Here is a 13,634-nt window from a genome sequence, read left to right as displayed (position 1 = left end):
TTTACATCACACAACACAACAGAAGCTAAGTTGGTTGCATTGCACCATTCATATACATGGTAACCCAATTTGATAAAGTTTATATAGAATTTTATTTTAATGATGACACAAAAATGTTGAACAAATGTGAATACTGTCAAATCAGAAGGACATATTTTATACATCCATCCATGTTTTGTCACGCTTATTCCTGCTTGGGTCGTGAGAGGTGCTGGTAACCCTCCAGCTGTCTGGACAGGTCGCCAGTCTGTCGCAAGGCAACACAAACAGGATAAACAACCATTCACACACTCACATCTAAGGAGAATTTAGAGAATCAATTTGCCTCACAATTATATTTTTGGACAAGGGGAGGGAGCCATAAAAATATTATTACATGCATATAAATAAATACTTTAAAAATAAGTACTTAATAAATACAGTTGAAGAATTTATTGGACAAGACATAAATAAGGAAATTATTACAAAGGCCAATAAATAAAGAAGCTAATTAATTCAATTCAATTCAGTTTACTTCCATAGCGCCAATTCACAACATGCCATCTCAAGGCACTTTACAGTTCACCAGATCATCCAGTCAAATTGATTCATTGTTTTCTATCTAAGGAAAACCAGTTGATTGCTTCCACTCATTTACTTGGATGCAATCCCTCACACTAAGCATGTGTGTACCAACAGTGGAGAGGAAAAACTACCTTTTAACAGGAAGAAACCTCCAGCAGAACCAGACTCTGGGGTTCAAGGAGACAGAAGCAGAGATACAAAAAGCAATCTTAAAAGGACCAGGACACACAGTCAGGCAGACAAGCTCAGAGGATGAAGAGAGCACATCCAGCCAGTCACAATCAGAGAAACAAGACTACACTGGAAAAACAGGCTGATCTCCAACATCTATAAACAAAGGTTCTGATGGCAGCAGCACAGCTGATATTTCCCTCCAGGGTGGTGTCACAGCCAAACAGGAACACACGAGACAAAACTACAATGAGAATAAGCAGAGATAGCATAACGTTAGAGATTGAACTAACAGATTCTGCAGAGTGGGAGAATAGAGATAGAATGAAGCAAAATGATGAAATAGGGGTCCCTATGTCCTTAAGAAGTCTAAGCCTGTAGCAGCATAACTATAGAGATAGCTAATTAAAAGAGATATATACATTTATGTCTCACTGCATAATTTAATTTCTACTCACATTTATTTGGTTATTGTATTTTGGGGGGCATTTAATTGTATGCGTATGTATTTATTGAGCAATTGTTTATTTATGTATTTATTTTTTAATATGGTAGAACTGATCCTCCATAGCTGGAGTTCCCGGAGAGAACATTTTTTATCTTGAAACAATGAAAAATACACAATGCAAATCATATTGTGTCCCTGTTTTGTTTTTCCTCTTAATGATCTCTAGTTGGGGTTCACTATTAAAGAATCTTAGGTTAAAATAAAATTTGATAAAAGAAAGCATGACTTGCTTAGAAGGAACTAAAACAACCTTTGCCTTTTTCCGCAGTGGTTAGGCTGGTAGATTATCAAGTTCATGGAATTTCCAGCATCTAATGAGATTTACTTTAGAACACCAACAGAAAAAATAAACAAAACAAAAAAGACATTAAAAAGACAAAGTACATTGCAAAGGTTAGGTTGTTTTGGTGCAGGCTATGTGCTGCTGATTTGTTTTACTTTGGGTCTGGAACACTTAAATGGTTGTTTTGAATAATGTGTCTGTGAAAACATTCAAATAAGAAGGGTTCTGAATAAATCAAACTAGAAACAAACTATTACTGTTTTCTGAGCAGGAATAATCCCAGTGGAGAGCACGGTGGTGGCAGCAGTGCTGCACACTAGAAATAAAAGAATAAAATATTTAGTGACATCCAGTTTAGGTAAAAAATTCTAGACTGAAAATGAAAAAAAATAACCAGAGATAGAAGTTTAACAAGGGTCATTGAAAGCTATATCCATTTTGTAGTGGGAAAAAGGAGAAATAGGAGGACCCATATACACTTGGACCCTACAAACAAGGCAATCAGTTTAAAGGTTTGGAAGTACAAAAATACTTCCCCTTTCTTCTCTTTTTGTTATGCAAATCACCTCTTCTAAACATAGTTTTCATATCATATAGGCTAAATCATTGTCTCTATGTATATCCTGATGTCATTTAGCATAGAGACTGTGCATGCAAAAGAGTGCGTGGGTCCTCCACTTGTGGATATTTGTCCATCTTTGCTCTCAAACACATTTATAGATTGAGGGTTTGTTCCATAACCAAATCTTCACCTGTCCAGATCCATCTTATGTGCCGGGCTCAGGGGTGAGAACCCTTCCTTGCTGAAACATGGCTGCTTTGTTTAGTCTGCAAAACAACAGCTGTTCTGGAGGGAGACCACCCTAATTCCATCCCTCACATGAAAACAATACTCTACATATTTTTTCTAAGCAGGCTTATAAAAACTTCTTTGGTTTGTCTCCATTTGTTGACATTGCATATCACTGCATGAATTAACCAGATGCACAGTCAGTAACCTCCAGTTCATGGAATTTAAAAATTTCATCAGTGCATTTGAATTTTCCGTGCAAAAGAATTTCGCAAGGTTTCAATGTTTAGACACAAAGTTTACACTTTGCAAAATATGCTGAATGAAAATTGCAACCATTTGTTTTTCTGGTGCAGTTTTTTTTTCTGATAATGTATCCAAGCTGATCCAAATGGTTGGGAAAGTATGTATCTTGCTTTGTAGCCTGCACTCAAGGGCAGCTTCACCTAAAGTCTAAGCCAAGCTCTTAAAACGCTGTGTAACAGGGAGAAGTCCCCTGTGTAAGCTGATGTATGTCATCACTTTCTAAAATTCAAGCTCAGCAGCCAAACAGACCTCTTTGTATCCTTACTGGCTTGACCTGCAGGACTAAAATGGACAAACAAATCAGATGCTCCCTTTTAAAATAGTGAGGATCTCGTTATCTTCTATAGTTGATTTCAGAAATACATAAAAAAAATTTCAGCAGAGCACTTCTTTAAAACATAGTATACCTTTTTTGCAGCTTTCTGTTGTGTAGTACAATTACCCTGTTGTCTCTTAGTTTTAGTGAGCCCCATACTTTTTGGTCAGCTGTTATCCCTTAACTCCTATACCATCTATTTAATTAGCTTCTTACTAGATTCACCTATTAGTTCCTTCCAATGATGTCTGAATTCTGTTTGCCTCAGTTCCCTTTGTTCTCTGATCTGTGATCGTGGCAAGGAAATCATTTGAGTCATGTGGAAAGGGACAGTGCAGAATGCTCAGTGAACAGACCTGCCTATTGATGATTTGTTGGGAATGTCTTTCAAATATATGAGTCAATGAGATTTTCAATTTCCACCTCTAGTAGAGTCAGATATAGACCCTAACCCATTCCAAGTTCCAAGTGGGACTGGATATCCTGTAGGACGGGTAGCTTAAATGAGGTTGCAGCCTCATTGCCATGCATTGCCAAAGCTGTTTGTGATCGAGCTATGTGGATCTAAGTTTAGGAGTCCAGTGGTGAATGGAATGATTCCCAGAGCTTCTAGACTCGTCTGTTATGAGAAGTAGGGTCACTTTTGTGAGGATTAGGGCCAAGTGGAGGAGATTTCTCAAGCCTCTAAATGATGTTGGACTGTCTTAGTTAATGTAGCAATGTAACGCTGAGGTCAGAGTTTGCTGGATTCTGTCAGCTGTAGTTTTTGCCATTGATTACATTCAAAGCCATTATCACTAAATTTGTCAACGAGGTGTAGATTAGTTCAGGATCTGCAGTCATGTAAATTCTGCAGTAGAGCCTGATGATGCTGACTTTTTTTTAAGCTGGAACCCTTACTTTGCTTTTGGACTTCATATTTATAGTCATATCTTATTGGTGGTAATGGAACAACTTAAAAAATTGGCTTTCACCAAAATAAAGGTAAATAACTTGAGGGATGGGTTTAATGGTCAGCTCTTTACCCCTCCTCCTTGTTGAAATGAGCCAGTTGGATGGATGGATGGATGGATGGATGGATGGATGGATGGATGGATGGATGGATGGATGGATGGATGGATGGATGGATGGATGGATGGATGGATGGATGGAAACATGTTTTTCTAATATTTTCTTTTACAAAGCCAGCTCGATTAGTTCATATTTAGGATATATGTAATAAACCACTAGTGATAAAGGGCCCCTTCTGTTTATGCTTGATTGATTCATAGGGTATATAGGTGGTTTAAAAAACAGAAGGAACTAAAAAAAATACCTTTGATGTTTATCAAAGTAAAAAGGATAAATACCGTTATTACAGATACGATATTATCACTTATACATTTATTACTGCACCATATTTTTCTATATAGTAAGTACAGTGGTTATATTGTAGGGAACATGCAGGATCACACATTTTTAGTGACCTACTATGCATGCAACAGTCTCCCTGAGGCTTTGTTGACACTTTTTGTCTCTCCAGAGATTTAGATGGTAACCCTGCCAACCCACGTGTGTCTTAAATACCCTCACAGCTGTCATAGTAGGTGCCCATATGGCATTATTCAATCACCTTAGCACCGGATAACCATGACAATGGGAATCCCGGGGTCGCATACCGTAGTTATCGTTGTGGGACTGGCAGGACAGCAGCAGGTTATAATTAGATTTATTTTCATCAGATAAATCCCCTGGGAATGACCTTGGTATTCTTTGATGGAAAAGTCCAAGGCAGCTGTGCGTGCACCTTGTCCCGGTGTGCCCCCTTCAGCAAGAAGGAAATGGTGTGTGATGAGTGCTAACACTCGTTCAGAGATAACACTGTTGTTAACAGCTGCCAAGTGTGAGATGAGCTGAGAGGTTTGCTGTTTAAACTGCCAAACCCTTTTCTTAGCTCAAGTATAACAAACAATTGAGGCAGCCACAACCACGGCACCAATTTAAATTTTTTTTTTTTTTTTTTGCAGCCCCTTTAAGTTTACCTTCATTGGTCAACAGCAGGGCCAGCCCAAGGCAAACTAAGCAACTGCTTTGGACCCAGGGTGCCAAAAATGCAAGTACTATGTTTTTTCTTTTGGATGTTCAGTTTTGCTTTGCTCTTTGTTCTAGAGTTTTATATACATATATATATATATATATATATATATATATATATATATATATATATATATATATATATATATATATATATATATATATATATATATAGTTTATTTCTTATTTTGTTGTGTTCTTTGTTTTTTTCTTAGTTACTGTCTTAGTCTTGGTTCTGTTATGTTTTCTTTTGAGTATTTAGTTTTACTTTGCTACTTTGCTTTTACTTTGCCATGTTTTTATAGTCTTAGTGGTTTAATTCCTATTTCGTTGTGTTTTTCAGTCTTCCAGGTTTTTATTTGCTGCCCTCTTGTGTTCTCCTTTTTCCTTAGTTCCCTTTCTGTTGTGCTCTCTGCTCACCTGTTCCCAATCTGCTCATTAGCCCTCTCTTTGTTTCTGTCTTCTATAAATGCTCTCTATCTTCATTTCCTCTTTGCTGGGTCCTCGTCTAACTTCCTCCAACTCGTCTCTCTGAGCCTTCCTCCTTGTTACAGTGATTCCCCTGATGTCTCCATGGTTTTTGGTACGTTTGACTCTGTTTTCATTTTGTTGATTTTGGATTACCTGCCTCTGTTTTCAGTTCAGTTTTATTAAATCACCAAGAAATCTCACCTCTGCCTTCATGCCTCTGCTTTCTGGTCAACAAACCTAACCAAACCCTGACAGAAACACAGACAGATGATGCATGTCAAGTTGGAACTAAAGCCATTTGAAAAAGAACTAGATTTAAAAAAAGGTAAATGATACAATTGTAGCTAATTGCTGATTGCTTTATAAATCTAAAAACATATCAAGGTGTGTACATTTGCATGTGTCACACATGTTACATGTGAAGAAAAAAGTGTATTTTTGTTCAATTCTGTGAGTTGGGCTGTTTCTTTTCATGCAAGGGATTGTGGGAATCCGTATAGCTCCTAGCACCAGATACAGTAGTGTTTTGGAAGCTGCCTATGCTAGGGGAACTATCAATAGGATGCATGCAGGTTCCTTTCCTACCTCCTTCCATACTAACAGAACTTATCATAGTGCCTTCTGATTCTCTTCCACTTTGACTTAAGAGTCCTCAACAATTTGCTGTGTCTGTAGAGGCTTTGGCTAGCCTCTTGCCTAGTCACCAATGAAGACACCCCCAACCTATCTGCCCCCTGAAAAGATCAATATTAAAGGTATAGTGGAGGATGTTCTTTTTCCAGGTGGATCATCAAAATAAGTGGTCCTCCTAACTGTCAATTATTTTGGTGATATGTTTCAGTAGGGCCGTCAATCATACTCGTCTCCATTTTCACTTACCAGTGGTTAGTCTGACGTAGAGGAAAAATTGCCAATCTTCTTTTTGAAAGTAAGCTTGTAAACAGCAACTTTTAAACAGAGCGTGCACAATGAGAAATGGCTTCATGCACGCTCTTGCATGCTTTTAATAAGCGTTCTGGGTACAGGGTTGTGCATTTCCTTTTTTTTAAAGTGGAGAGGGCAGGTCTTTTGAAATATTTGCGAAAATCCTCCACTATACCTTTAAGGTATCAACAAATGGTAGCGCGATGGAGGTCTAATGTTGTTTTCCTCATAGAACAATGTTGTTGTTTTGTTTTTTTTAAATGTCAAAAACATTCTCTCCTCTTCACAATCTGGCCCCCAAAAACAAATATGAATTCTAGTTATCAATCTAAAAAAATGCATAATTTTTTGGTTATAAATGGATTAACAAGGCACCAAAAGTTTTATTTTCGATGGTCTGTTTTGTTATTCTTCTTTCCTCAGAGTTTGACCTGGATACATCTACCGTTTCCAATATTCATCAGATGATACCAGGATTGTGTTTGGAACAACTGCGACCCATCGAGTATCTACAACAAGGAATCAAAAATAACTCCCTCTGTTGTGTGTGGAAGGAAAGAGAGACTCTGTAAGGTTATAGATGGAAAATACTCCAGTGGACGATACTGTGGAAAATAACAGCCTCTATTTGTCTTTTACTTGGTGTGTGACATCAGTCTGTGTGTATGTGAGCCATGGGCGGTCCACTGAGGATGGACTACTTTAGGAGCAGAAGTTGTCTCCGGCTGAAGCTGAAAACTGGACAACAGTGAGCAGAGAGAACAACAGAGGTGCAGCAACAAGAAGGAAAAGCTTCTAGCAAGCTGAGGGCAAGGAGGAGAGTCAGCGGTCAGAGAGGACACAAAAACAAGAATATCTGAACAAGTTCTTCAAAAACACCAGGTAATATTGGCTCAGATGAATATTTCCATCCATTTTCTTAAAATGGGAGGAAGAAAATCTGTTTGGCATCTTAAGAAGCTTTAGCCTTAATTTGACCTGAATTCATCAAAGCAGCTGCAGAAAACAACTTAATGTTTTCATGCAAATAGACCTCAGAAAATAGAGTAGTTAGCAAATATTATGCCGCCAGTTATCTCTTGAAATAGTTACTTATTTCAATGTGATCTACCTGGATAAAAAAAGGATTCCCATTCATTAATGGTATACTGTATGTCAACAATACGGATTCAGACAAACTAAAAGCTAATTTCCATTTCATGCTGACAATACTGTGATGTGCTCTTTGGCATCTGCACCTTTTGTCCTTCAACAATCTTTAAATACTCTTTAGTTCTCTTTTGAACTGCAGCTCAATTGCTAAAAGGCAAACATGTTATTTTTCAACTCTAAACGTAAGACTTTGAATTTCCTATCTTCCATCACCCAGCATGTTTAAGATTTTGAGAAAGTTTGATTATAAATACCTACAACTCTTTGACTGATGATTCTCAGACTGGTCTTAATTATCTCCCATTGGGAGAAACGTTTAAAAGCTGACGTTTAGCGTATCCTTTTCCAATTCAAGTTTTTCTTTTAAAACTTAAAGATATATTTCACTTGTATGTCTTTTCACAATGAATAAAACCAACTATATGGTTGTTGGATTCTGCTGCGACCATCAAACCTACTGTCATACCCTAAGTCAAAAGAGATTGTTTTTTTGTTTTTTTTTAATCTTACATCCACTAAAAAAAGCAAGAGCTTAGTATATGTGTTCATATAACAAACACAGTAAAGTGGGAACTGGATGAAAGCATGACAGTGGAAAATGGCTGTAATGAGCTGAAGGGAGGAGTGTTCAAGAATTAAGTTATTTACGTGTGAAATCAGCTCTAAGATCAACCATTTTTAGTTTAAAAAAAATCTCACTGACTGTGTTTGTACAAATTATTTAGAAAATTTCAATATTCTATATATAATATTTCTTATCCAATATATTCTATAGAAATATAATTTGTCATGAATGTTTAGTTTTATGGCCAGACTGGTGCAGGTTTTTTTTCTTTTTTTTTTTTTTAGGATGGTCTAATTTATTCTATATTTGTAAATGTGTTTAAATCTAACTGGCTGATTCTGTTCCAGTGCTGCTTTCTTTTTTAAAAAGGGCACCTAATAGTGACGATTTTAAAACTCTATCCATGGTAAGCAAATTGTAGATATAAATAATCTCACCTCAGGATTCATTTTTCAGTATTACGTGATATTATTATGGCTCTCCTGAGAGATGCTGACGGTATAAATGTAAGCTGCTGTGCCGTCTGACCTTATTTTGACTTTTTTAAAGGCAGCAAACACAAATACACAGCTTAGTTTTTTTGTTTTTTCTCTGCACAAAGACTTTCATTTTCCAATAAAGTTTATGGCTTACAGTATCTCTGACCCTTACCAGTGAATTACCTGTGCGTATCCAACACAACCAGGCTTTGGTTGTGTTGGTTCTCATAATATTGTATAGGTCAAGAAAAGGTTTTTTACACTTTAACAAATGTTTGACCACACCCATTACATGCTATTGTGCAATTGCAGGCTCAGAACCTCTCCTCCTCTTTCTTCTAGATCTGATAATTAAAGAAGAAGATCCTCTCTGCTGACCATGGATCGCTCGGCGAAGGAGCTGTTCCTCAACTTCATGATTGTCTTAATCACTGTACTCCTGATGTGGCTACTGGTGAAAGCCTACCAGGACTGAAGCATGGAGCAGCGAGACGGCCGAGAAGCAGGAGGCAGGGAGAATAAAGGGTCTGATGGAGAGTGCAGCATTTAAAACTGTTGGTACTGGTTAGATTTTGTGTACACAGTGTTTACATTTTTTTTTTGGTTCAGTTTCTTGGTTTATAAAATAAGATTTATATCTGATTCAGATACTTCCTATATGCTGCTTATGTATACATTGTCTGAGATGCATTTAGTTTCTAATATAAATAAGACCGGAATTCTTTGAGACATGAAATTTGAATGAAATTAAAAACAGCATGCAAGCTCTACTGTACATGTCAGAGATGTTGTCATATTAATTCAGACTCAGTAAACTATTGTTGTCGCCTCGTCTGTTCTGTTCGCTCTTAGACCTTTTGGTTTTAGTTTCATTACACTAGCTAGTTAGATGTTAAGTAAATGTGTTTTTCTGCTTTCAGGAACTGGAAATAATTATAAAAAGAAAAAAAAATGCATTTTTTAACAAGCATAAATAATGCTGTTTGATTTTATTTACCAAAAGAAATAAAACAGGACGTCCATAATCAAATGGCAGGGTGGTCAAATAAAACTATCTTGTTTGACATGACGTTTTTTTCCATCAAACATTTTCAACAAACTGTTTAACAGCAGCTCTTTAACAGCACAGAAAATGTTTAATAGTAAAGATTATAAGCAGGAAATCTCCCTGAAGAGGACGCAACACAGAAATATGTATATTTTTAGTTATTGCTACATCATTGAAGCAGTGTTTATATGATATACTGGCGTTTATCTTATGTTTATGCTTCTGGCCCATGTTTTGCTACAATGTAAATTCTACCCTTATACAAAATAAATGATTCCTCTTTAGAAAAGCTGGCACAGTATATTATGCGTTGTCCACCTGCTTTCTTCTCCACGAAAAATAATCTACTACTAAAATAAAACTTTTAAAATACCTTAACATGGTTTCTCCATGGGAGAATAAACATTAGGTGTTTCAGAAATACAGCTCTTATGATTGTGTTCACGTGAGAAACAAAAATAGCTGTGATCTTTGAGAAAAACGCTGATTGTTATTCTTATTTGAGACGTCAGCCATCCACATGGTGCAAACATTTAAAGCTTAACACAGACATGCAGGTTTATGGATGGAGGGAGTGTTGATTGTAGGCGATCATTCTGCCCATGGGTCCCTGTATCTGTTGAAACTGATGATCTGACAGTGGAACTCTGTGAGTCCTCTGGGCATGGGTGTCACTTCCTCCCATTGACTCCTCCCACTGTAGTAAACCTGCCCCAAAACAGGCAAAGAGAAAAGAAAGTTCTTCTTTTAGCAGCGATCTGCAAGTAGTTTTTTGACAAATCTTAGGGAAAAAAAATAGAAAATTCTCATTCATCTAAATTTATTTCATCATCAAGGGTTTAAGGGTTAAAGTTTACCTGAACCTCGTCTGTGATCTCATCAGGTGAGTAGTCTCCACCCAGTATGTAGATTCTGTCCCTCATCCCAACGGCTCCTGCGTTAAAACCTGCACATTCAAAGGAGCCCTCACCCTTCCACACACAGGTTTCTGGGCAGAAACTGTAAACCTGAGATAAAAAAAAAGAGGATTTGAAAGCTTATCTGAAGAATGCATACAAAAAATGTGATCAAATTGATGCAATTATACAACACAGGTCACCTTGTAGGTTGATAAATCGCAGAGGTGAAGCATGTTGTTTATTGACACTGCCTTAACCAGTGTGGCATGGAAGAACTGCCCAAACTCCGCCACCAGGCGGCTCCACTGGTCCTGCTCGGCGTCGTAGCGGAAGAAGCAATCGAGTGAAGGATTAAAGGAGTCTGTGATCTCCACCTCAGACCCAAGAGTGTAAATCACGCTACCACAAGCACTGGCCTCTGGGTAGAAGATGGCACCTGGTAGCTGGCTGACAGAACACCAGCTCTGAGTCAGAGGATTATAATAGTCCACCTTTAAAGACAGATGGGACATGTTAAGAGACTGCTCCCCTTCCGAAAACTAAACAGATAACAATGAATGCTGATGATAATTGTGGAAACTCTGTTATACATCCAGCAAACTTGGGGCCTCCCCTCTGGTTCCCTTGGTTCGTCCCCCAATCACATACACACGGTCCAGGCAGGTCACAGCTGTGTGCATGGTTCTGGGCTTCAGCATGGCTGGTGCAGGTGTACAGGTCAAGGTCACAGGGCAAAAACACCAAACCTCATCAGTGGCATTGTGGTAGGATTCAGCCACATGGAGGCGAATTGCCCGGCAGCAGTTCCCCCGGCAACCACCTGTGATAAACATCTTAGAGACAGTAGATAGAAGAAAAGTTGCTAAAAAAATATATAATATATAAAAAACATGAATATGAATATTTGAAAGAAAATCAGCAATATCCAGGAATATATTAAATCTAATCTTAAATCTCTAGTATTTTTTAACATCACCAGTCAAAAATAAGCTGGACTCCAAAGCCTACCTTCTCTGCATAGCTGTTGAGGTAAGACCCGGGTGGGTCTGGCATGGGAGCCTCCCCAAACTCTGTTTGCAGCTCCTTCCACTGATCTGTTTCCAAACAGTAGCAGAAGGTATGGCGGTTCTCCCCGTTCTCCTCCGTCTTGTGAATGTAGATGTAGCTCTTTGTGGTTGCGGGCCTGGCATCAGTCAGTAGGCCATCGTACAGAGTCTGTCTGCTCTGGGCCTCTGATAGGAGTGTAAGACAGGAGTCGTCACTGCCGAGGAGGGGATCTGAATCATGCAAATTCTGTAAAGCCAACACAGACAGCATGAAACTATGATTAAATCAAAACTGAGCAAATTGAACTAAAAGCATGGTTTGTTTAATGATCTAAACCAGGGGTCTTCAACGTTTTCCAGGCCAAGGACCCCCAAACTGATGACAAGATGGAGCGGGGACCCCCTAATTATATTTATTGTATGAAATTGTGTTATATCAACCTGGTCCTATAGTCACTCTATTAAAGATGGAGTAATGTAAGGAAAGTAATTTCTCCCTGGGATTATTAAAGTATTTCTGATTCTGATTCCTGGTTGATGGGACAGGTGTTGTGAATGAAACGGTGTCCAGCTTGAAAGAGCTCCTGTGTGTCTCTGAATGTCTGCATTGATGACTGAAAGACATCTTCTGCCTCCATTTATCTGTTTACTACAGTGTGTTGAATTCATGTTAATGTGGATTTAAAGACATTTCAATTCAGGAGGGAATATTAAAAAAAAAAATGAATCAACCAAAAGTTTCACGACCCCCATGCAGTGCCTCCGCGGACCCCCTAGGGGTCACGGACCCCCTGTTGAAGACCTCTGATCTAAACTGATAATGGAAATAAGGTTAAATTATTATTATTTTTTTTTTATCTCATTTAAACTCTTTCCTATCCTTAGGCACAGGATTGTATGAATACATATCCTAAACTGAAAACATCATAGCCTAACTCATTACGATTTTTAGGAAGCTGTGAACATGACCTTTTGTGGTTAAATATTTTATTATTTTCCTCAAACATTTAAAATATTCCAATCCTTAGATTACATTAAACATTTTACAAATACAAAAACAGAATCAGTTACACAAATTAATGTAAATAATTTTTTTTTTATGCAGTTATAACCATACATACAGTTTTAGACCCACACTAATTAGGGGGTTAAAAGTCTTTTAAAGAGCTACACCTCTACCTCACACTTTTTGTTGCCATCATTGAGCTGCTGGTATCTGACTACTCATCTTGGCAGAAAAAAGTAGATTTAAACTGGTTCTTGTCCATGAATCCTTATGGCTTTGAAGAAAAGGCCAGAAATAGTCAGGACTGGAAACACTAGAAGGGTCCATATTGGAATCCTGATTCTCAACTATGTCCAAGTTTCAACCATCCATTCGTCCATTTGTGGTGAAGCTGAAGAATCAGTCATTTTACTCATTACAAAACAGCCATGCAGCATGATACTGCCAATGCTGTATTTTAAAGCTTCAGAATTATTCTTAAGTTTGAAAGACTCAGCTGACTGCAGTGGGGGGTAGTGGGCCGGTGTGGATGGAAAAATGCCAGGGCCGAAAATCGTTCCCAGTCCAACCCTCCTTGCTCTGAATCCTGAGCACATCCTAGACACCAGTTTTGGCCTCTGGATTATCCTGCCTTCCTTTGTCTGCTAGGTCCTGATCTGAGCTCCCTGTTTTCTATCCTCCGGGACTTCAACGTCTGGGACTCTCTGGGCGGCGCCCGCCACGTCTTGTTGGCAGCCGACCGGCTGGAGCCAGTCTCTTCCTCTGGGCATGGACTAAACTATTAGACCAGGTAAATGACTCACATGTTCATAATCATCCACCTCAGGACAGAGGTGGACACTACCTGTGTTCTCCCCCTGCAGAGGTTCCTGCCTTGGATACCGATGCTGTTCACTGCAGTTCCGTCATGAATTAATATTTTGTTAAACCTAACTGTCTTTCTGCCTCGTATACTGGGTCTTTTTGTTCTGAGCTTGACATTAATGGGTCCTTTTATTTGGTTTTCTGGATGACACCACCGAAAATGCATCAA

General features: G+C 38.3%; 2 protein-coding genes across 2 annotated transcripts; one reads left to right on the top strand and one right to left on the bottom strand.

Annotated features, from left to right (window-relative positions):
- The first annotated feature begins 8,946 nt into the window (after positions 1–8,946).
- On the top strand, positions 8,947–9,953 carry LOC119798308 (sarcolipin). Its single transcript, XM_038307709.1, has one exon. It carries the CDS (start codon positions 8,982–8,984, stop codon positions 9,075–9,077), a length of 96 nt encoding a protein of 31 aa, XP_038163637.1. The 5' UTR covers positions 8,947–8,981; the 3' UTR covers positions 9,078–9,953.
- kbtbd3 (kelch repeat and BTB (POZ) domain containing 3) lies at positions 9,719–11,920 on the bottom strand. The gene is made up of 5 exons (XM_038307708.1): positions 11,558–11,920; positions 11,140–11,382; positions 10,750–11,040; positions 10,508–10,657; positions 9,719–10,358 (listed from the first exon to the last, which is right to left on the bottom strand). Exons 1-5 carry the CDS (start codon positions 11,864–11,866, stop codon positions 10,242–10,244), a joined length of 1,110 nt encoding a protein of 369 aa, XP_038163636.1. The 5' UTR covers positions 11,867–11,920; the 3' UTR covers positions 9,719–10,241.
- Between the last annotated feature and the right edge of the window lie 1,714 nt (positions 11,921–13,634).

This window comes from Cyprinodon tularosa, unplaced genomic scaffold, assembly GCF_016077235.1.
Source record: "Cyprinodon tularosa strain WSP-4 unplaced genomic scaffold, ASM1607723v1 ctg619, whole genome shotgun sequence".
NCBI lineage: Eukaryota > Metazoa > Chordata > Actinopteri > Cyprinodontiformes > Cyprinodontidae > Cyprinodon > Cyprinodon tularosa.
This window is presented reverse-complemented; position numbering and strand designations above follow the sequence as displayed.

Coding starts and splice junctions, on each gene's coding strand:
- kbtbd3 (XM_038307708.1), bottom strand. CDS start 11,866: ATGCTGTCTGTGTTGGCTTTACAGAATTTGCATGATTCAGATCCCCTC. Junction 11,383..11,557: donor TCAACAGCTATGCAGAGAAG/GTAGGCTTTGGA, acceptor ACTGTCTCTAAG/ATGTTTATCACAGGTGGTTG. Junction 11,041..11,139: donor AGGCCCCAAGTTTGCTGGAT/GTATAACAGAGT, acceptor CTGTCTTTAAAG/GTGGACTATTATAATCCTCT.
- LOC119798308 (XM_038307709.1), top strand. CDS start 8,982: ATGGATCGCTCGGCGAAGGAGCTGTTCCTCAACTTCATGATTGTCTTA.